At 50.6% G+C, this 23,835-nt stretch overlaps 6 protein-coding genes across 6 annotated transcripts; 3 read left to right on the forward strand and 3 right to left on the reverse strand.

The window, feature by feature from the left end:
• Positions 1–513: 513 nt before the first annotated feature.
• On the reverse strand, positions 514–2,080 carry PG985_005474 (uncharacterized protein; the record flags this gene model as incomplete). Its single annotated transcript, XM_066825243.1, has 3 exons — positions 514–1,183; positions 1,261–1,401; positions 1,668–2,080. 3 exons carry the CDS (start codon positions 2,078–2,080, stop codon positions 514–516), a joined length of 1,224 nt encoding a protein of 407 aa, XP_066688403.1.
• Positions 2,081–4,771: 2,691 nt separating this feature from the next.
• Positions 4,772–8,127, reverse strand: PG985_005475 (sentrin 17; the record flags this gene model as incomplete). The annotated part of the gene is made up of 5 exons (XM_066825244.1): positions 4,772–4,955; positions 5,003–5,088; positions 5,229–5,263; positions 5,643–5,939; positions 5,991–8,127. The coding sequence occupies 5 exons, from the start codon at positions 8,125–8,127 to the stop codon at positions 4,772–4,774; spliced, it is 2,739 nt and encodes a 912-aa protein (XP_066688404.1).
• A 3,145-nt stretch (positions 8,128–11,272) lies between these two features.
• On the forward strand, positions 11,273–12,142 carry PG985_005476 (uncharacterized protein; the record flags this gene model as incomplete). Its single annotated transcript, XM_066825245.1, has 3 exons — positions 11,273–11,335; positions 11,940–11,964; positions 12,012–12,142. 3 exons carry the CDS (start codon positions 11,273–11,275, stop codon positions 12,140–12,142), a joined length of 219 nt encoding a protein of 72 aa, XP_066688405.1.
• Positions 12,143–14,539: 2,397 nt separating this feature from the next.
• PG985_005477 (small GTPase superfamily) lies at positions 14,540–15,133 on the forward strand (the record flags this gene model as incomplete). The annotated part of the gene is made up of 1 exon (XM_066825246.1): positions 14,540–15,133. One exon carries the CDS (start codon positions 14,540–14,542, stop codon positions 15,131–15,133), a length of 594 nt encoding a protein of 197 aa, XP_066688406.1.
• A 2,328-nt stretch (positions 15,134–17,461) lies between these two features.
• Positions 17,462–18,142, forward strand: PG985_005478 (uncharacterized protein; the record flags this gene model as incomplete). The annotated part of the gene is made up of 1 exon (XM_066825247.1): positions 17,462–18,142. The coding sequence occupies one exon, from the start codon at positions 17,462–17,464 to the stop codon at positions 18,140–18,142; it is 681 nt and encodes a 226-aa protein (XP_066688407.1).
• A 4,425-nt stretch (positions 18,143–22,567) lies between these two features.
• Positions 22,568–23,086, reverse strand: PG985_005479 (uncharacterized protein; the record flags this gene model as incomplete). Its single annotated transcript, XM_066825248.1, has 1 exon — positions 22,568–23,086. One exon carries the CDS (start codon positions 23,084–23,086, stop codon positions 22,568–22,570), a length of 519 nt encoding a protein of 172 aa, XP_066688408.1.
• Between the last annotated feature and the right edge of the window lie 749 nt (positions 23,087–23,835).

The raw sequence follows: 23,835 nt of genomic DNA on the forward strand, positions 1-23,835 counted from the left end.
ACCACCGCAATACCGGTGACGTATGGTTGTATGGGGGACATTGTATATTCACGCTGCGGATCGTACGCTTAACTGAGTCTTTTCGAAGCGCTTGGAGCGCCAATTAAATATCGCTCTCTTTCCATTGGCCTACCATCGTAGTGGTAGTGGAAGTATAAGAATAAAATGTAGGCTGTATGAAATTGAAAGAAAGTGTTCAGTTGGACCGTGGATTACATTATCTGATTCTTCCGTTGCGTACATAAAATGGGTCAACGTGGTAAAGCCACAAAAAGAACGGCATTGAGCATAGTCAAAGGCCCTGTTACGAAAAAGTAACGATCGTCATATTCATTTAAGGAACCATGTCTCACATCACGTTCCCCGTACCATACTAACCCGGCACGACTTTCTGTATCTAGCAAGTGGCCCGTTTTGCTTTGATGAATTCACTCCACAACCCTAATTCGATTCAGTCTCATTTCCCTTGGGCGCCACTGCCTCGACGGCGGACACTAGATCCCGCAAGAACCGTCACTGTGTACTCCGGTCCCACCCGCGCCGTTTCCAGTGGTTTGCGTCTCGGGCCGGAAACAGCCCGCCTTTGGCGTCAACGACGCCGCGCAGGGACATGTCGTGCGCGAAGACGCACCAGACGTTGTCGGCGGCATCGAAGGATGCATGCGTCCGCCGCAGCGTCTGCATCACCTGCGCCAGGCTGTGACCTAAGTTGGTGTCGAATAAGGGCTGCTGCCCCTTGGTGTAGCCACTACACCCTCCTCGTCCACGGGCCGTGCTGAGGTCGCCGAGCAGCTGGCGCAGCATATCCAAGGCGAACGTGACAGAGCTCGGATTTTGACCTCCCGGGCAGGTTCCGTAAGCGGCGATTACCTGCGCGACAGTGCGCAGCACTTCATTGGGAATCTCGTCGGGTTGCGCAGGTGCTGCAATGGGCAGGGGGAGCTGCGGGGACGGATGCAGCTCGCCTCCGTGGTGACAGATGTCGCCACCAAGGAAGATGAAGGTGTCTTCTTCATCCCCTGCGGCCGCGGCAGTGGTTCGTACCAGGCCAGACATGTGCCCCACGGCGTGGCCGGGCGTATCTAGTAAGTAAAAGGAGCCGTCTGCAAAGAAGTCGATGGCGCGGAAACCGCCGATCTCAAGCATCGAGGAGCCGAAGTCGACCTCGTGCAGTTTACGACCTCTAAGGTTTCCATGGGATCAGTACCATAAAGCTGGTAGGAGTGGATGACCTTCCCAAAGGTGCAGGGGAGTGCTTACTCGAAATAATCGTCTCGCAACTCGCTCTTGGGGTTCGTGGGGTAGCCCGGGAGGTGCGCTTTGGTGAACCCTGTACCGAAGACAATTTCTGTGGATTTGGGAAAAGAATTGGGATCGCCAATGTGGTCGAAGTGGTGGTGACTATTGTTCTCACAGTCAGTATGCCGGATCAGTTCGTTTCCTTTGTGCTTTCGTCAATTCCTCGGATTGCACCTTGTTAGCTGTCCAGCCACTCAATAACTTTGACCAAACCAGAAACCGACTCCTCATCATCGAATTTATCTTTTCCTTACACTAGTTTAAAGTATCAAATATTTTCCATGCTTCCCGAGGGGCCGAAAGCCGTGCCAAACCAACCTTTCCATAATAGGTGAATGGACATGAGGAATCAAAGGGGCAGAACTCACCTCCAAATCACACTATCCACCTCTTGCGGATCCACACTGCCCTCCTTTAGTATGTCCGCTACGCTTTTGTCCTGACCAATCTTCCATCCTCCATCGGCTATATCCCGCAGAACCTGAGGAGAGTAGACATCGTCAGGGTGGGTGGGTGCCCCAAGATCCCAGACGGCCTTTTTCCTTTTCCCCGCCGGCGCCGCGTCGTTCTCCAAGCCACTACCCACGCCGTCGCTGAGCTGTTCGATCAAGAAGCACCACGTCGTGATAGGCTGTATAATGCGCAGACCACCGAGCAGTGTCATGAGCTTGCTCTCTAACTGTTCGTTGCGGATGCTCATGGTAGAGTCGATAATGGAGATCTTGGCTGTTGCGCCGGGCGGCGCATGGAGTTGCGGCCGCGTCCCTTGTTCACTTGACATGTTTACCAAGCCTGTTTAGCAATTTAGCGAATAACTTGAAGTCGTCTTGTTTTCTTCCAGTACAAAAGAAATCTGGACGATGTGATCTTTTCTTTTGGATGGGGTACGCTTCTCAAAGGTTTAGGCTCATGTCTAGCTATGCCTTTATTGATATTAGCTCCCCATATAAGTGCGGGGTCCAATACGTCACTATGACCTTTGTAGCCATCGGGTACCTGAATTATGGAGGCCATATTCGAAACAATCCTCTAGGACGCCAGGTGGGCTCCAGGCTGTAATTGTAACTTGGCGCAACCTTGCGCACATCCCCCACAGTACAAGAAGTGCCACATAATTCCGAAGCTATTGGCACCGCTCGGTGACCGGCTTCTATTTCCATATCCTCACACTTGTTCTAGTGGAGCCGACTCGTTAACTACTAAACTAGGCTATGCTCGGAAATTTCAAGCCCTTGGGTTTCGGCGTAGCAAGCAACAAGCACACGCACCCCATTAACACATCTCTTTTCGAAAACATGCTCTTTATCCCAGTCAAATGCATCACGGGCATTGCCTTTCTTCTTCGCTCGGAATGCCTTCTACGCCAGCCTCGGGTTGGTAACAGTAACGAAGACCAAAGTCATCCGTGACGCACCGTCGAGAAACACGAGCCGCATGCGTCGCTGCACTCAACGCTATCCTCGCCCCAGCGATTCCGATCTGATACCGATATCCCCGGCCTACGTCATCGTTGCCGAATCCAAGGGTTGACGAAGGATTGGAGTGCGGCTACAGGTGAGCTTGTTTTTACAACGGATGATACCCCATACATGGCCGAGACACCGTATCACATCATGTACTGAAGATACATACGATTCTTGCAACGTTTTCCTGCTTCTTGGCCGCCTTTCGCATGCTGTTTCCCAGCGGAGTCTGAGAACGGGTGTTTGCCGTATCCAGGGAATAGCCAAATGCTCTCGGTAACGGTAGAAGTGCGTTTCGCCGATGACACGCATTCCAACCGCTCCCAAAGTCGATTTAAGCTCCGCACGATGCGGAAGTAACATAGGTTCGGATGAGTTCTCGAAGATAACTCGAAACATTGAGCATCCCAATGTAGTCGGCAGCTGCGACGTAGACAAGCATCTGGCGCTGGGACACGGGAAGTGGACGCTGATCTGGACTGCTCCATTTGGTTGGCGGGGTCTGTCCGTTTTTGGTAATTTAGCTACCCCGCCGGTTCTACTTGCTGAATTTCGGGTTAGCTCCACTTGCAAGCCCAATGTAACGCAGTTAGGGAACATAGGAAACCTTTCTTGCTAGTGATGAACCTCAATCTCCGATGATAGCTACCGCCATACTGCTCATACAACCCATACCACTGGTGACACTTGCTATCTTCCCCGGCTATTCGAAACGGCAGTTTTAGCTGCAGCCAATTCAAGGCAGGCCCCTAAAATGTGCATTAGGCTACGAGTTGAATTGGCTTTTGGTCTTCATTGGTATTCACACTGCCGATTCCAGGCTAAAGTGGTATCACATGTGCCACACTAAGCGACCGGCTGATCGCGATTGCCTTTTGCTCCTACGCCATGCCGATTGACATGTGTCTACAAAATACAGTGCCAACTGGATAAAGTGGGTGTTCACCATCAATATGCTAGGCGCAGTTGCCTTTTTTAAGCCAAGGGGGATTCTGCCCGGTCCCCTTGCTATTGTACCACCATCTGTTAATTCCGTATAGTGCTTTTATTCTACAGAGACAGCTGTCGTCTTCCAAGTCTGACCTCCGCCAAGGTCATTAGATTCAGATGGACCGCTCAGGAACACTTCGAGTGTGACGGCCCTCTGACAGTGTCAATCAACTCGATTATGGGTAAACACGAAAGCAGCAAAAAAGTCGACAAGTCCTCCAGGCACATCATTGGCCAGATCCATTGTCTATTGGGTAACATGTGGCGTCGAGACAATCAAAAGACGGTCTCGTGCTAAGTTCTGGGGTGCGTCCGTTCTGGTAAACGCCAATTATGGTGTGCGATAACGACTCTTCGGCCTTGGGATCATGTGCCACATAGAATTGCTCTTACATCACAATATGCCGATGGACACGTGTCGGCTGGAGGTTGCGACATGTGATAGAAAGCAAAAGTTTTCGCATCCTACTCAGTGGCTACTATTACACCGCTGCATTTGCCCTGTTTCTAGCCAAGGTTGCCTTTGACGGTACTACCTGTGATGGGCTTCACTGGCTTGTCGGGATTAACAAGTTCATGGCCGAAATACTGTCTATATTGAGGTGAGGAAGGAAAGTTCTTCTGACGAACCGAAGGAGAAAATCTCTGCTAAAGATCCAAGTGGTGTGGGTCCTTGACCCACGCAGGCCGGAACCCCTCAATGGGTTCAACCCGTAGCCTTACCTGTTTATATTCGCATGCGGCTAGTTGTCAAACACTATATATACGTGTCCATCAAACTATTACCTCGGGCCTGATCTTTCACCACTGCTTCATCGTTCATTACATACACTTATTCATCACATACACTATCTAAAATCCACCGCCCGAAAGATGTGTGAGAATTGTGAAGGGGGTCTACCCAAGGGTGTGAAATGCCCAAACTGTGGAGACGTGGGTTAAGGCATAGTAAGCAGAAGCCAGTCAAGACCGAATACATTTATACTTAGAGAAGGTACTAACGAATTGTCCCAGTGACGCTACTCAAGAAACTCGAAGTTCCATCCAATACCGACTTCCTCCATCCGCTCAAACAGCTCTTTCAAGTGCCGATTCTTTACCTTCATTGGTCTCCAATTGCTCGCTAAATCTCGTGTTGCGAATAGGAGGGTGATGGCCGACCCACATTGAAATTGAATACTGGTTCGAGGGTTGAAAATTGTACTGAAGAAATGTTAGCTTAATTTGCAATTAACACACGGAAAACTTACAATCCGTTTGATCCCCTTTCTATGGGGCAGTCTTCGAGAGCTTCCTTAGTGTTTATGTACCACCCACCGCTTCCTTCGCCTGCCCACTGCGGGCGGTGAGAGTTGGCATAATATCCAACATGTGTTGTTTCACCCGATACCTGTAAGCCAAGACATTGGCCTTCTTCCTCATCACGTGACAAGTAGATAGGCTTACCTTCCGTAGCTGCGTCCCCCCACAACATACAGTGTACAAGCACACAAGGTCCTCCAAACCAGGCCCTTAATATAACTCGTAGCCGCTCATTTTTAATGATCGAATTGAGGAGTCCTGGACTGTCCAATGTCCAATAATCAATGCTCTGCTGGTCAATGCCTCCACCAACCTGCTTGTCTTCCCAATGAACAAATCCAGTTTTGTCAAGCTTTATAATATCTTGAGGATCACACTGGCGAATTAGCGGGGAGCAAAGCCAATGCTGAAAGATCGTACTCCAAAATGAATCTTCATCTATGCTTTCTGCAGGAACTGTATTGCACCGCAATTGCACTGTGGGAAAATTCAAATCCTGGAAGATCTTAGCCCTGTTTGTCCGCGACGTAATTTGGTTCGGCCCATGATCTATGGACGAAAGCGAATCCTGCCTCTGTCCATGCGTACAAGCCGAGGGGAAAGGGATATTTTCCAGAAAAGTTGATGGCTCGCATTTCGAGACAATAGCGGTAGTAGAAGCCATGGTAATGTTACGGGTTTCAGCTGCACAACGTTTGGCGGGCCGCCCATCATCCCCGTGCAACTTGCGTTTGAGGGGGGAGGTTTCTGTTAGGCTTGTTGATAACTCGTAACTAGAGGCTACTCCAAGGGGTGGCGATTTTTGTTGGGAGATGGCTAAGAGAAATGCCATGTACGTCGAACTCTCCGGCGCATTGGCTAAGAGTGGTGACTCAGCTATCACATCTTGTTCATTGTTAGTTGATTGCAACTTTAAATCGGGACATGAGTATTTACCGAGAATCTTCTCAGCCTCTGTCGCTCTGGCTTGAGCTCCAAGGATGTTTTTGATACGTTGGCGTAGAGCCGACGCATCAAACTCCCAACCGAGCTCCTTTCCACCATCGATTGCTTCAATGAATCCCTGAACGTTTTGGAGAATCGTCTCAGCGAACCCGAGAACGAAGACTCCGCAGTCGGAAGCATTCGTTTGTTGAGGAACTTGGACTTCTTTTATCTGCACCGGCAATCTGTCTCCACGAGCTTCAAGGTACGTTTTCCAGCGATTGAAAGAGCTGCTGTGCGTTGCACCTAAAGAATCGAGAAAGCAGACAACCCGCTCATGGTAGTCGGTGGCGGGGAAGTATCGCTTGTACATGGCAAGGAGGTACCAGTGGGAATTTTCATTGATGGGCATCAGAACGAACTCTGATTCCAAGGGATACTTTCCATTCTCGAACCGCCACCTCGAATTGGGATCAAACCGCTCAAGGAAATGACTGCTGAGGAAACAGGCATCATGATTTCCGGTGATGAGGTGCATGTATCCGTTGACTATGGTGTCGTTGAGCCATCCCTTTTCGTCAAGCCGATGTATAGAAGATGGTACGTCCCTCAGCCAGGCGGACTTCGGTGTTGATGGAGCCACAAGAAGTGGCGAAGACGGGTAAGAGTCGATGCTGAGTGTCTTGGTCTGTGAATGTAACAATGAAGCGGATGGCAAAGGCGGCGCTGCTGAGTACGGGTATGGGATTGCGGCTGGATTGATTGCGTGCACATTGCCATCCTGACTCGAATAGTCCTCAGGCCCTTCAAGAAGACTAGTGGCGACCTTTTCTGGTAACGGTAGGGGTAGTAGCGTTGATCCTTGTACTATCCGGGCTGGCGACGGTGAGACTGATCCTTGAGCGGTATCCGGGGGATAGTATGATTGTTGTGTCGAGGATGTCGGCAGCGGTGCAAGTAGGGACGATATCGTTATCGTGGAGTTGTTGGCGGTGGGGGGGTCACTCCTTTCCTCCCAGTCTATGGTCGAGGTCGATTCTGGGGAGGGCGGCGGTGGCGAACTGCAGATGGTCGCGACGGTGTCGGCGTCGGAGGGAATTTCGGTATTTGAAAGTAAAGATGGCGATGGTTGTGAGGCGGCGACATCTGAGGGTAAAGGTGAAGGAGACGTTGAGGATATCGACGTCCTAAGTGCCACAATCGGTCCGTTTGCCGTAGAATGAGTACCGCCCCTTCCATTGTCGCCCGTAGCGGGGGGTAGTAGCAATGATTGTGACAATGACGTCCCTGGTAGGGATGATGAGGATCGCATGGAGGGTGTCGTAGGCTGTTCCTGGACGTTGGTAGTGGAGGCATTGGAGTTGCCGTGCTGAGACGGTATTGGTGGGCTCGGCTCGCTGGATTTGGATGGCGACGGAAGTGGCATTTGTTTCGCCAGTGAAGTCGATGGTATGAGTGTCGACCCGTCCCACTGGGAGGGAGATGGAGGTTGTGGAGACAGTGGTCGCGATGACTTCACCTGTGTCTCCGCGAAATCTTCGTGGACAATAAGCCCGTATTTATCCAGGCCATAGCCATCAAGTGCGATGGGTGGGTCAGCATGGCTTTGCGCACGGGTTTGTTTAATAACAAATAACAAATCCAAGTTTTCAATCGGATTGTTAGACTCCCGCACATTTGGCGCCCGTTTGTCTAAGTGCCGTTTGCGTATTCTGCCAGATATCGATACGTTCAACAGCACCACGGTATCCTTCCATTCGCTAAGCCTTGCGGCGGTACGGAGTTTGTCGCAATATCCTCTATTGCGTAAGGAAAATTCGTAATGATTGACAATGTCTTCGCCCCAGCAATTGATGACAGTCACAAGAGCGTTGAGGCATCTGGAGGCTTCCTGCGTCTGGGTGCGGAACTTCTTCCAAGCCTGATCGCTCGATCGTATATATTGGTCGAATAGAGTGTGGTAACAAGCAGCAATCGATGCAGCCTTTTTCTGCTTGTTTAGCAGATAGTCTCGTTTTCGGAGGCAGAGCTGGGTCTGTTCGTATGGCTTGAGGCTCGCTAGCTTGGCACGAAAGTCACGGAAAGCTTGAGCCTCCTCAATGGGAAGAAGACAAATGACTTTGTCCACTTCGGCCTTTGTCAGCGACATCGTGCAACTATTTGGTCACAAAAGTGAGAATCGATTGTCTCACGACAGTCCATAGTATAAAGTAGAAAATGAAGTAGAAAATGAAAACCCGGAGAAATCGTAGCGATTGGGGGCAGGTGGACCGAAAGTCGCACCCGATAGCTTAGCTACGAGTACCTGATCGGGAAGCCTTTGCGTTGGCTGAGAAAAATCGCCCAAACGGGCGTGGCGGCCCGCTAAGTCCCTGCCCTCGCGCGGAGTGGCCCGATTGGGTGGTTGGATGATCATTTGAACCCTGTACTTGGACATGCACTTGGTTCACCCTTAGTCCTCTCATTATTGTACAGTAATAAAATCTGGGTACTTTCTGGCTTGCAGGTCTACGAACGAGCCTTGTCGTCGTTCCAGTCCTTGCTTCTGCCTCTTGTCACATTCCACTAGGATCATCCGAGAGGCGCACACGGGCATCCTGCGTGTTCTACCAAAGCTGGTCTTCATTACCGAGGCCAGGGTACATTGGAGATATGCTATACAAGTCTACCAGACTCCAGATATATCTCGACCCCCTGTCGTGCTAGCGTCGTCTTCTCCCGTGGTGTATTTCTAAAAGAACTCGAGATGATTGATACGGAGAGTTCGTCTCTTCATTCTGCTTCGCCTCTATATCCACCATCCATCCAGACGATGCAAAAGGTCGGCAAATCCAATGCGTTGGAAGAATGGAAGTATAGCCATTATGGGTAAACATGAGATCGATCAAAATCGTGCGCGAGAGATGAAGGATCAATCAAAGTGAATACGTGCAAATCTGTACGTAAAGTGAATAAAACACTGTTGAATTGACCGATTTGCTGTTGATATTGTTGAAATCTCTGGATTCTGGGGGGCTCAACTGGGTTGACTTGGAGATTTCAAGGGATGAGCAATTCTGCCCGAAAATGAGCCCTTCGTATATACATAAATACTGCAAGGCATGTACGTACTGCCGCATCGTATGGAAAAATCAGCATTTCGTCCATAGCATATGTACTTATTTGAAACGGTACATGTGTACTGTAGTTGTTCAGATGTGTTGGCGGAGGAGCCCCATAGCCTGCCTTGGCAGCCAAAGCTCAAGGCAATTCAAGAATTCAACTGTAAGTACAGTACTGTACTGTAATGCTTCGGGCAATGCATAGAGGCTTTGGTTGTTCATTTGTTTGCTGCCATGTTGGCTGCTTCGCATTCATTCCTGGACAGACACCGGGGTCGATAGTACATTACGTAAGTACAGTACATACATACACACCTGGAGCATGCGGCGTTCTATGTTTCCTGTTTGTTGCGTTGCTAAATGATTACTAAGATAGAAAACGGCTCACTAACTAGCGAGGAACTGTGGTTTCCGACATTCCAACTGTTAGTGGGGGTGAAGGAGTGTATTGTCAATGTCCTTGACCTTCCACTCCTAAGCCTGACAACAGGCAAGGTTTTATAGACCAGATAGAAGTGGAAATCATAGCAATAGAAGAGTTTAGATACATCTGGAGTCTAGTAGACTTGTAGAGAAGTACGGAGGTATCCCCTAATAGCTCAAAGATGATGCTAGCTCCAACTCGATAGACGCTGCCGATCTGTTCCACCTTGAGCTGTTCTGAGACGACCCTGACCGGATCCTCCACACGATGTACAGTACTTAATAGAGCAGTCTCCCAAAAGTACTGATGGACAGATCCGCGAGGAATTCCGCCCATCCAAGAACCAATCTAGGCACAAGGACTTCTGCACGGACCCTCGACCCTCCATGAAGTACCCACACAAATCCTTGCAGGGGTCTTTATTTCACCTGCATGACCCCGGAAAGGGAAGTCTCCTAATCGACCAACATGCAGACCTGCTCACAGAGATCGTGCTCATCCGTCGTTAATTTCATAGAGATACTGTACCATCAATTAAGCCCAGTTCAGAATTTGATCAATGAGATGACGAAGTTGCAGAGGACGCTGGTGTCGTGCTCTTTCCCGTTTTGTGCGGACTTTTTAGAGTGCGTTTTTGACCAGGTGCATTTTCGTCTGGTCTTGCCTGCACTGGCGAACACCCATCTCTGTGACGCTGGCCCTGCTCGTTGTAGCTGGACCGTCGTATATCACCTTGGCTCATTGGCATTGTCGAACAAGAATCAGTGGCTGATCTGAAGCTATTCCTGCGATATCTCGCTAAAATATTCTCGATCGAGGCTGCATGCTAGATAAGCCAAGAGTTGCCATATTTTGACTTGCACGAAACACGGCCTAGTGAGGTGTCGCCAAATGCGAGGAAAGCGTGATATATGGGTCCAGGACCGTGGCCGCAGCATCCATTGACCATCACGACGGCTAAAAGGATATGGGTTTGCAAGGCGGACGGCTTGAAGCAAGTAACCCTACGACCCTAGCGGATTCCTCGAGCATAGGTGACAAGGGCTCCGTCATGACAAGGAGTATCCACGGGCACCTAGGTGTGTTGCAAGGAGAATTCATGCGTTACCATGGCGAGAACGCCGCGTTGTCTTCACTGGAGACTAGTTCGGGAGTGCCAAGATCAAGAAGGTGATTTACCTGACGGAGGACACCTACGATGAATTAGGACAAGCAGTGGCTTGCGTATGCGTACACATATTCATGCAGTTGCTTTCGAGGACTAAGCGGGCCATCGGATTTCAATACCTTACACGACGAAAGTTCGTGTGTGCTTCGTTGCATCCAGGCAGTGTCGATCTCATGATGCCCTGGATCAAGGGTCACTGCCGATGACGGCTAATGATGGCACGGTGACTGGCATATACATGAAGTCAATATAGCTTGGCTGGATATCACTGGGATGGCAGTAAGACGACACGGCGAGGGCCATTGTACAGGCCAGTCTCGCAGGAGCTGCCAGAACAAGCAGATCTCCAGCACCACTGCGGAGAGTGAGATCTTAGTGCACCTAAACATCGCTGGGGAGCTTCCTGTATACTCCGGGATCGTGGCCGGAACATGCTCGAACAAGTACGATGGCCAAAAACGACGGGGTCGCTTTATGACTCGGAGCAAGTACCCTATGATGGATGCCTCGAGCAGAGGCCACATAAAGGGGGCCGTCATGGTCAGGGACCTCGACAACTTCCCTAGATGAGGGATCAGGTTTGGGTTCCCATTGGGTGATCATGCAAGCCAAGGGATACCAGAACCCGGGTGTCTTTTTGCTTTCTCGACAAGAGAACGGCATGGTAAGTGAGTTATTCGCATCACAACCTGGCCGGAGACATAGGCGCTTAACCAGAGCACCTTGTCCGGTCTGTTCTAGGAACGACCTCCTGCAGGATGGGTAGGATAGGCCATACTTGAGTCTCTGGGCCAGGAGCACTGTCGACGCAGGCTAACGATGTCATGACAATATGCAGACACATCAAGAGGCAGTGCTATGATCAGGGGTTATTTTGGACAGCTTAAACAAGGCTCAGAAAGAATCCGGCTTGGGTATTACTGGATGGCTTCGGTAAACATGGTCAGCCACCGACGGTCGTTACATGCAGTCCCCCCTAGCTGGAGCTCGCAGAGACAGGCCAATATTAGGATAAGTAAGTTAAGTAAACCTATGAACTATAATATTTGCTTCGAACAGTACACTCCCTCTTAAATTCCACACAGCGAATTCCATACAGTGTAGAGATTTCCATATCTCTATAAAGACGTTGGCTACGACCATCGCCCGCCGTGATTACCATTGCCACCACTATTACCACTAACACCACTATCACCACTATCATCATTACCACCACTCCTATTGGGACGAGCTTCTACCACTCCGAATGTGTACGGAAATTTATAAAGGCTGGAAAGGCTGCGGGTGCCGGCGGTTCGTGCGTTTCGACGCGTGCTCGTTCTTTATGGAGGATAACCTAGGTCCCGGAGAGGAAAAGTGCCTGGGTGCCGGAGGCGACGAGGACAAGGTCGTCGAAGAATGGGAAGACGGTGTATGTGGCGAGTGCAAGGACCGAGAGCAGTATAAGGGGGCCAAATTCGCCGAGTGCTAGGGCAGAAAGCTTCGCGTCTGTGTATTCGTGCATCTCTGTCGTACCTCACTGCATGGCTGCACCGGCTGGTCACCTACAATACTACACGTATGTTAATTTGGGCAAGAACTAGGATCGGGGTGTAGGCGTGGCGGCAAAAGCAGCAAATACACAATCAGACCAGGCAGGCAGTATGTTACCGCTTCATAGGAGGTAGCTCACAGTCACACGGGGAGGCATGCTGGTTGTCGGAGAGAAAGTATGGGACAGATAGCTTGGGCAGTTGCTACTCCGCGCCCAAGTGGGTTACTGTCGACAACGACGAGGAGATTCGAGGTGGTTCCCCCGGGGGAGGGGGGGTCAACCAATTTTACCCTATATTTGTGGATGATATCTGGGACCTGTTAAGCGTCTGAGTGAAGCCCCGCAGGAGTGGCTGGTCTAACTGAGCAGACTGTATATGATGGGCACAGAAGGGTCAAGTCAGAGAGCAAGATTGGAGACGAAAAAGGCAGCATGGACAAGTATGTGGAAGGCTGACAGCAAGCCACGAAGACAATCTGGACCTTGCAAGTCTCAGGTATTCCTCCACGAGCAGGCTGAGCACGAAGTTGTTTGAGTGAGGAGAAAGTGCAGGGCACTGGTGCCTTGTCCAGGTAACTCGTTCCGAGACAGCCTAGGCCAAGCATAACGATACGAGGTTAACATAAGCAAGTTTTTTCTCAAGTCCCATGCCCTTCATGGGCAATTGGTTAATCACTCCTCTGCAGTGAAGCTGGATGAAGCAATCTCAATATCGGTACAGCTAGAGCTCTTGAATGCGATGTGCGAAGAAAAGGTACTAAGCATTAGAAAGGCCCTAGAAGAATAACAATGCATTGCAAATAAGATGGCCTTTAGACGTCGAATCATCGGGTCACCATCCATTTCGAGGGAAAGCCAGGCGCCAGCGTCGATGTGAATAGTCTGTCGTGCTGAGTGCGAAACCAACAGACTGTATACTGCAACAGCGCCTACTGGTACGGCAGGCGCCGAACCTGTGGCTCTTGAAATTGAATGGAGCTGATCCTGCCTTGGTGGACGGTCAGACACTGATCCTCGATCCAGAGGCATCGTCAGATCGTTGCTGCGTGGCTGGAACGAAGTAAGAAGCAAGTGTCATGTATCATGCAAAGTGTTTTGTGCCAAGGGCTAGCTAGGCCGATATTGAAGCCAACATTAAGATACGCGTAAGTATTTACACATTACTCCTAGATATCGGCCATCCCAATCCATACTAGGCATCCTGCACGAGGTCATTTCCAGAACAAACCAGACGAAATCCATGCATGCAACTCTTCTCTCTGAAAACCCCCACCAACCCAACATCACAATCCACCAACATGTTTGTCCCAAAGAGTTTCGACATCATAAAACCAATCTTCCAAGACGCCAACCCAATCGGTTGGATGTACTCGGGACTAGCTGATATGTAGCCCACCCACTCGGCCATCAGAATCTAACCCGCCAGTCCTGTTTCGGCACGTCTCGTGGATGCTGCTCAAGAATGGAAATTGGGTGGGCAAGCTCTGGTGAATGGCCTAGACGAAGAGAGCATGATGATGATTGGGTGGTCATTTGGGACCCCTGTACTTGGACATGCACTTGGAACACCACCAGAAGGATAATGGCAAGCCCTCATTAGTGATATCGAGGTACTTTCGTTTAGGTTGCAGGAGCTGCAAACGAACCATGCTGCCGCCCTCGCTTCTTTCCTTGCCACATTCGACTATAGTGGTACTTGTAGGGGTGGTCCTCTATCCACACTTCCTTGACGACCCCTCGTACGTCTGTCCCGGATGGCCCGCGGTGGTCCTGGACGCCCCTATTGACGATATGCAGGACAACATCTCCACTCCTCCTTTCCCTCATGGCACGAACTTGGTCTCGTACTATGCACTACCGGGGTTGACTAGAGCTCAGCTACTTGATCATACTCACTGTTGATGGGACCCCTGAGCAACATCACTCGGTCTCGGCAGGTCACAGTCAAATCTCATCTCTGAGGGATGGGTCGGAAGACTAAGCGCCAGATCAAGGCTGCTACAAAAGCCGTGTAACTTCGATATAAGTCCTGGGTTTTCCTGCATAGCTATGTGTTCTGCATACGCTTGCCAACCTATCAGTTATGGATTCGCATTCTGTTGACCGCCTACACAACTGGGGGGTGGAACAGAAACAAAGCGCATGTGATGCCTCGAATCCAGTCTACGTAAGTCATTCGTTCGTTCTTTTTACAGCAACTAACTTTCGTAGTCTACCCACGTAGGAGCCGACCGTAAGACTGGTATCGTGAGCGAACCTGGCTTACCTAAGAGAACTGACGTCCCCGGCTCTCTGAACGAATTCAAACGCGACATCTCTATCGCTACAGTCCTGATGGGCGATGGAGGCGTTGGGAAGACGGCGCTCGCGGCCCGGCTTTTGGGCGGAGAACCCTTAAGCTACCCCCACGGACCAACTATTGAGGGTTCATACAAGCACCGCCTAAAAGACCAACTCATCCTCGAAATCACAGACACTGCTGGCGCCGATGGGTACTCCAGCCTGCGAGAAGACGCCATCCGGGATGGCGACTGCTTCATGTTGGTGGTCGACCTCTCTCGGCTTTCTACCTATGAGTACGCTGAGATGCTAGTGTCGCGTGAGATGAGAGGAAAGTTGCCCAACGTCATTGTGGGCAACATGTCTGGTAAGGGCTCTGCGGTGGCAACCCTGAATAAGAAACTTAACCGGGAGGAACGTTTCCTGTTGCAGCATAAATATACGGCGGCGGAGAAGAAAGTAGCGGAAAAGGCAAGGGCACTGGCAGAACGGACTGGGTGCCCGTATGTGGAGGTTCACTTTAACCACGAAGAGAAGGTGGATGACGTTTTCCTCCGCGCCCTGGACGACTTGGAAAACAAGCAAATGCTGTTCTTTCGTCTTATTGCGGTTGCGTGTTATATGATCCTCCGCTATCCCTCTCTGTAGTTCTTAGCCCATAATACCCCCGTCTGGGGCTGTTTCTTTCTGTCATTGGAATCCTTACGTGCTTCTCGTGACGCGACCCCGGTACTTGCCGTGAGCCCACCGATTCCCCGGTCGTGCATGCCCCACACAGCCCCCTCTCGGATCTGGTAGGGCGAGTGTGTCGATGCTAAGTTCCGAGGGTGGAGTATCTCACTAGCGCCGATTCTCAACCTCTTTCATTGGCAAATCAACCCAGGAGACGATCGCGATGTTCGACCGCTTCCGAGAGAGCTGGGCCGCGCCCCTTGGTTCTGTTCTCCTGGATGAAATGGCCCGGCGCTTGCTGCCTCGCTACTTATACAGGCCGACCACCGTCCAGGCAACCACAGCCTCTTCCCCCGATGAAAGCACCATCTGGTTTCCTGCAGACCTAGATCGTCCTCGGCCGCCTCAAATTGCACAGTTGCACCAAACGAATGAACCCGGACTTGACAACATGCCGTACAAGGTTCTTGCACCACGTACTGCACCACGCCCTGTTAATGAATCGACACGTCCCAAACTGACACGACCGCCCAAAATCGCCTGCGATGCCTGCCGCAGCAGAAAGACTGCTGTAAGTGTCTTCATTGAAGATTTCGAATTCCTAAAGACTACTCTAGTAGACCTTACAGCCTCGTTATAGTGCGATAATAAGCGACCCTCTTGTTCCCTATGTACTCGAAGGCTTTCAAAATGCTCCTACTCCACCACGGAAGAGCGTTTAAAGCAACGAGTACACTCTCTACAGTCTTCTCTCGACAACCATGTTGCGCTGTGGAACTTCCTACTCGAAATCCCCGAAGAAAAGATCGTTCAGGTCCTGCACGATGCCCAGGCAGCACCTGATCTCCAGAGTTATCTTGCTAAGGCCAGGGGTGATGCGAGTACGCTGCAAGGGGGAAGACCATCATCAGACTTCGGCGCAACTGCTAGCCTTGATTTCCCCACGAGAACTGAGCTCGACTACGACGAGTTCACTGCTCGTTATGAAATAGTCTACCCTGGCTTTACTCCGATAGAGCTCACCGCAATCAATCCCCAACCGCGTTTCACCAGCCATGCATCTAAACCCGACCTAAGCCACCTTCTTTTGAATTTCGGAGCGCCCATGTTGAGCAGCCCAGCTACTCTATTACAAACGCGACCCGACTCGACTGATCCCTTCATTGGTTTAACAGCAACCCTGGCGGACCGACTTTGCCCTTCCCGCCCACTCGCCAGCGCTCCAACGTCGAGACCAGCAACGCCCCCGTCGTATATCGATGAACGACTACACCGCTTACAGATCGACTATTGGACAAGTGTACCTATAAGCGACGGCTTTGCTGCTACCGCCATTTCCACCTACCTGGAGGTCGATCATCCTTTCCACGCCCTCTTCGATGCCAACCTCTTTCTTGATGATCTTATCAACCGGAATATCACCTTCTGTAGCCCGTTTCTTGTCACCTCCTTACTGTCCCATGCATGTGTAAGTGGTCATTCCTACTTCGCGTCTCTCTGTGTTCTCATGGTAGCCAACCATCCCTATGATAGTACACCTGCTCTGCCATCGACTTGCGGATGTCGGCTTTCGGTTCTGCGTTTTTTAAGGAAGCAGAAATACTCTACAAGGCGGAACGCATGTCCGATAGTCTTCCCGACTCTTCCGCCCTCGCATTTTTCAGCATAGTATGTGCATTGCAGTGTCGCAATGAGCTGGCCTTTGAGACACAGCAGCTCAGCCGCCAGATGGGGAAGCGTATGAAGCTGTTCGGGGTTACTGATGAGGAATCCAACCTGATCCACTTCCATAACTTGCCCCCGAAGATGAAGATTGCATCTGCGCAGACGGCTTGGGGTTTGTACAATTGGCTAAGGTGCGTATCTTGTCCCACGGCGCTTCTGTTATACTAAACCATGTAGTTTACATGCCTTTTTCTACGAGGGCAAAGCCATCGACTATCCTCCGATCATACCAGTCCCAGGCGACGAATGGAGACGCGAGACTGTATCTGGCCTTGATTGGCCTAAACATTCTCTCCCGCCTTGGATGGGGCGCGCATTTCCTGCGCTATGTACGCTCTGTGTCCTCGCACAGGAGATAGCAGCCGTATACTTCAGCGATCGGGAGAAACATCCTCAAGTATCCCTCGCCTTCGCTGAATCCAAATACCAAAAGCTTCTCGAATGGGCAGCGACATTAGGACCAGGACTCCTTAGGTGTGAGAAAAATACGCCGATTGGCACTCTAACTTTCCAGTAAGCTACTCTGTCGGACTGAAAAGGCCATGCTATCGCTGTTCAGATGATTAATGATGCCACAGTATGTACCTCCACACTATCATCCTCACCATTTTCCGCCCCTTTCTCCAGAGTCCGCAGCGAGACCAAAGGCTGCGGTTTACTTCTGCCGAGAGCTCTCCTAGTGCCATTTACACCGCTTCGGTCACCCATATGAAGGACATAGTCCTTCAGCACCACATCCACCATCACGGCAAGCTATTCTCCACTTTCGCCTACGCTGGATACATGCAGCTGTGCAGCGCCATAGCAGGGACGAGCGATAACACGGAGAGCCAACGGCACGAGCAGCAGCTCTACTTTGACGTCTGCATGTGCTTCTTCCAGGATGCGACCCTCCAACACGCCATAGCCACGCCCATCGCACAGGGTCTCCTGCACATGGCGCTGGAAAGTGGCCTCATCCTGGCTTCCGAAATGCGCGATGTCCTGCGGCGCCTCGAAGAGCGTGGAAAACACCACTGCTCGCCGCTCCAGACCAGCGGCACGTCCTCTTCGTCTTACTTCTCAACGGTGCACCAGGCGCACATGATTGTCGACTTCGAGCTCGCCGTCGTCGACGTCCGCGCCGCGCAAGCCCACACGCTGGCCTCGAAACTCGAGGATATAGTGCTCTTTGATGAGCTCACGAATATGGTGACAGCCGACGACGAGGACGCGAACGACGATGGGAAGGACGGAAAGGCGGCGACGCGACAGGAGTAACTTATTACTACGTACTGTAGCTACAGAGTGAAGAACCTAGCGGACGGTATAACCAAAAAATAGATCTGACAATCTGTCTCTTAATCATCCTTTCCCGGCTTACGGCTTGATACGAGCCACTGGACGCTGATTAATTGCCATGCCATACGAACCTGGCGACTGACGTCTCACAGCATCCCTTCTTCCACAAATCAGATACTGTATTGTCCGATTTATTTGGACTCGTACGTGCAAAACAGACCACTTCGGCCCATAGCTCGGCTGAGATACTCACGTGCAGATAAGGTATGCACCCGAGGATTTAGCAGGGCTTTGTAGCCAGTTCGTCTGAATGCAAGAATATGCTAGAGACTACAGATTTGCTTAATATTACACTCTTCCATCCACATGATGACTGGAAAAGCTCCGGCTAGGTTGTAATGGGAATTGTATTGCTTCCTCGCCCAGATTGCATAGTATAATAGTGGACATGTAACCGAGACGCCATAGATGAGGATATTCCAATTCATTAGATTCGGTACTGGGATGGGTGCCAGTGGAAAGAAAGTGAAGGTAAAGGCCATGACGGAAATATGACGGAGATTATGTTGATAGGTAGATCCCGTCCACCTAAGGCGAATTTGTTAGAAAGGAGTGGTTGGTCGGCAAGCCAGCGCCAGAGGATGCAAGAGATGCTTCATATGTAGCTGGTCAGAGAAGCGTTGGTACCGAGCAATGTGATCGAGTTCAGTGCAACGGGGACCCGATAGCTATCAATGATAATAGAACGGTTATCACTGGTGGATTCAACTCTTCCCTCGTGAGGCCAAGTTTCTCTCATATTGCTAAGAACATGTTGAGATCCGCTTGAAGTGGACTGGATGATGAAGAGGTCAACTTGAAAACCTCGATAGTTCGTGACAGGATGTCGGCCAGCAGTTCACGAGGGATAAATCCTGAGAGATCTCATCCTGAAACGGGGGCGGAGCAAAGAAGATTGCCCCATTGCCTGAGTAGTCTCGTCAGTGTTGCCAGCAGAGGAATCGAGTGAGTTCGAAGACTTACACGTGAGCTGTTATAAACAAATTGGTTGCCAAAAGGCTATGTCGAGGATTTAGTTAATCAAGCCACAGCGTCGCGTGCCTGCTCTGATTCGGTCTCGCCTTCGTTCAAGTCCATTTCGCTTTCATAATCAGGTTCACGATAAGACTGTAAAGCTGCCCACCAACAAGCGATGAAGTATGCCATAAAAAATACAAGGCAACAGATAGCGATTGGCCGTGCTACCTGTTGGTCCTTTGTATTCCAGAGAAGGAAAATTGCGACAACCAGGAAGATATGTTCGGCAAGATGAAACAATTCAGACATAAGAAGCGAGAGACGGATGTTCAGAAACTCTCTCTTTAGGAAAGGGATCATTTCTGCCAAGGTCTCAATGTATAACGACCTCTTCGTGCGTAAGAAGTGGATTGTTTCGGGCAGTCCCAATGAATTGACCAGTAGGGTAATACTGAATGTAATAACCAGACACATATGGGTCGAATAGTCTTCCTGAACCAGTCGGCCATGGGAAATGAAAGCCAGGCTAATAATCGCAATTGTGCATTTGGAAAGCCAGGAGAGGAAGAAAAGGAGTTGTGGATGTAAATTTTCCATTTTGATAGGGCGTAGATGATGCGAACCTTGAGAGTGAATCCTACATATACGTGGAGGACGTAGCCACACAGGTATTTGTATGCCCTCATATTCGACAGGCTCTGCGAAGTTGTCTGCGCGTGTATATTTACATGGTATCAATGCTGTGCAACTCTTGACAGTGGGTAGCTTCGAGGTACCGGCTCTTGGAGGATCTCAGGCAGGAAGAAAAAGCTAAAACCCTGTCCCTGTACTTCAAGTTTGTACGCATGAGGCCGGCCCCTTTAGCAGAATATTGTATCCCTCGCTTACAAATGGTCACGCGAGGGGCTGCAAGCGTCGTTCATGCCCCTTGGCCGTGCAGGCCAGGCTAGGAACGTCACTATCCTCATCTTACACTGTCAGGCCATGACATGTCAGCCGGGTGCTTCATATGGGTGTATATTCGATGATACTTGTCAAATGTCACCTTATAAGCTGTACATAGGAGCTTTTTCATTTGTACCCGCATGACAACTAAGGAAGAAACATGATAAATCACACGCTCCGCAGCCCCGGGGCGGTAAGTGGTAGTGTTCCGCCGAGGCTATACCCCTGCAGACATTCGTACGCCTCGCTTAGAGCAAATCGGTGGGTGAGGCCGTATCAAACAGGGTCGGATTTCAGCGCGGGAACCATCGCCAGCATCTTAGTGGAACACGTTGATAAAGCCAAGTGCGTTCGCCGGGTGGGAAACCACAAGCGCCCGGGTGGATTTAGAGACGTTGGTCAACAATACGGCGAGTCAAATTTCGGCCCGGTCACGCCCAGGAGCCTCGATAGTCTTTTCTAGGAAGGATATATTCAAGCACCTTGCTTGCTTACTACTGTGCATGTCAAAAGCCCATTCTAGGATGATGGTCTCCAACATGCAACACCTGGCACGGTCGTAACCAGACTAAGATTCTCCGGTGGGCTATTGCTTCAAGAAATAGATCACACTGCATAGCAACACATTCCTGGAGGTTGTGAAGGGCACATGATTGTATTGATGTCTATCATATCATATGCATGGCTTGATTTTGGTGACCGCGGGGCCGGGGAGAGCGCGTAGGAGGACAAGCCAGCACAGCAGATCCAGGGGTACTGGCGAAGCGAGACTGATGTGCACGTAGGAAAAACTCTCCGCTTAGGTCTGCTAATGCCGAATGGAATTCGTCGTGCTAGTCCGACACACCGATTGAGCCTGACCAGCCCCTGGCTGAGTCCTAATTGCCGGGGTTAGGTGGCAGGTTGGAAAATGGCGACGAGAGCAGCATCGCTTGGGCAACGTGACGCAGCAGCCCTCATCTCATGCTGGCGGTTGCTGGTAACACCGCCCTAGTCATGTAATCTTGTACTTTTGACGACGTGTCGATTCATTCTAAGTATATGCCTGTGCTGTTGAGAAGATACTTCGGATCGCGGATCGGTTCATCTACGCAGCGAATAGAGAGTTGAGGATCCAGCTACGGCAAACAGAAGGAGTACATGTAGGAAGTTTAGAATGAAGCTGACCCAGAGAACGTTGCCATTGGTATGTGGGAAGTAGGGTCACATTCCAGATGAACCCAAGTAATTACAATCGCTTCCTGGAGGTTCCGTTTCTCCGAATAGTCTTGATTGTACCTGGGTGATCCTAGTTTGTTGGTGGGTATCCGAAGGAGGCCACTGGATGAGAAGATCCCATGACATGCACGTATGAAGACATGGATGGTACACCGGACCGTCAAGGTGAACGACCTGTATTGTTCATAGGCCTCGAAGCGTAGCACCGCTACCCAACTACAGTAACACATTTTAAGGTGGCGTCACGAGCCTAATAAGCGCAAGAGTGAGTTCGATGGTGAAGAAATAGCTTGAAGAAAATAAGATGTTTACACGGCCTAGAAGGCGCTCTCAGAGATCTCTTACCGTTAGGCAAGTTGATAAGGATAAAGAGCGTTCGTGAAGCTTCAAGTAGCCTACTAAGTAACTGTTCCATTCTTAGTCTTACAACGCCACCACGCAGGAACACGCAGAGTTTTGTGTGCCCAAGAAGCCTGGCATGCAGGTCCAGCGCTAATGCAATGGCATTTCGTGACTAAGAGCTAGGAAGTTTGAATATAGCCCAAAGGCAGCTCCTTGTATCTTTGACCTGGACGCTGATAGAATGGGCGGTCTAGCACTGCCCCCAGTTGTTCTGCAATACACGCCACCAACGGCAACATTTGAGGCAGGTTGGTTACGTGGGTGTGTAAGCACCCCTTCAAGACAAAGAACATTGATTGAGTTACTGCGGCGCATAAGGGTCGATTATGAGCGTCGAAGAGGGTACCAGTTCCACCAGAATTAATAAATCAACATCATTAACAATCCTTGGAACGACAATGCATCCACGCCCTACTTGAAATGGTACATGAAGCTTCATTTTAGGCTCGGCTGCAACGACCTGCGGCCTTCATGAGAGCCACAACCAACACGTTAGGATCAGGCATAGGATCTCCGAATCCCCTGAACACTCCTCTGGAAGAGGCATATAAAGCACATGCGAATGAGATGCTGAGATCTGGGACTGCAACCTCCGCAAAGTTGAATATAGCGGTGACCACCAAGTCGCGGCCACCCGCAGAGGCAAAGCCAAGGGGGCCTACCATAAATAGCGACAAGGTCTCGTTACTGGCGCGTCGTGCTAGGCCGTCCGGACCTCCTATGACAATGACGAGATCGGGTGCCACAGGTCCAGAGACGCGCCATCTGCATCAGGTCGCCCGATCCCCCATTATATCTAGCGCCATATCAGTGGATGTGACGTTAAGTTGTGCGATTTGTGCCAATGACGTCCCAAGAGCGTCTATCCCATCCACCATCACTGGAAAGTGCCGCCATCCGAATCAGACCTGCCGTGCGTGTATCGCTTCTTGGATAGCATCGCGGCTGGATAGTAGTGGACACGACAGCCTGGCTTGCCCAGAATGTAACGAGCTGTTGAGCGAAATTGACATCAAGGCATTTGCGGCACCTGAGGTGTACGGGAGATATGAAGATCAGGTGCTCCGTTCCGCCCTTTCTAAAGATCCTGAGTTCCACTGGTGCGTGGCGCCCGGGTGCCACTCTGGGCATCTGCATGCTGGTTCCGGCCCAATATTTCGATGCGTCCAATGCGGAAACCGTTCCTGCATCAAGCATAACGTCTTGTGGCATGAGGGTATGACATGCGTGGAATACGATAGTAGCGCACGATCGAGCCAAAGAGCGAAGGAGGAGGCAGCCAGTATAGAGAAGGTCAAAGAGACGAGCAGGCCGTGTCCTGGGCGAGGATGCGGTTGGCATATTGAGAAGAAGGGCGGGTGCGATCATATGACGTGCCACAAATGCAAGACCGAGTTTTGCTGGCGGTGCTTTGCCGATTACAAAGACATCAGGAAATACGGCAATATGGCACACCAGTCGAGTTGCCACTATCATCCAACCAATCTTTAATGGCGATAATAGTTTACTCACATTTACTCGTACGGCGAAGAACGATGGCTTTTCAGCGGGTGCTTAGATTTAAACGGTTTCCTGTAGAAATACATCGAGTGGCAAGTACTTCATTTATTTGCAAAGAACAGCAATACCATACCAACCTCAGTGAACTTCGTAATTCGAGCAAGAGACGCTGCCCGAGCAGGATCACCGACGAAAGGACTCCCACATCGAGACTGAGGGCCTCGAGGTCCTTCTACAGCGGCGCCGCCTGCATCCGTTTCCTGTGCTAGGACCGTCAGGGGCATATTTGGCATCTCTGCTGAGGAATCCCCAGCGTGCCCGTCTTGGTCATGCAACCGCTCCTTTTCCTGGTGCAAGCCGATGGTATCCCCATTGGTCAAGCTAGACGTATCGGATTCAGGATTTGGGGAGAACCCTGCACTCATGTCGCTTATACCCTCCTCCCTGCCGCCTGGCTGGCATGGCCTTGGACCAGAGGCGGAGTGCGACTTCTGTGGTAGGAAATTTAACCGGAAAGACAATTGGATGCAGCACCTGAGGCTCCACACGGAGCCTAACCGCCCCGCTGCGCGGACGAACTTTCATTTTGG

The sequence above is a fragment of the Apiospora marii genome, assembly GCF_038362585.1.
Source record: "Apiospora marii strain CBS 49790 chromosome Unknown utg000003l_segment0_segment0, whole genome shotgun sequence".
In the NCBI taxonomy this organism is placed as follows: Eukaryota; Fungi; Ascomycota; class Sordariomycetes; order Amphisphaeriales; family Apiosporaceae; genus Apiospora; species Apiospora marii.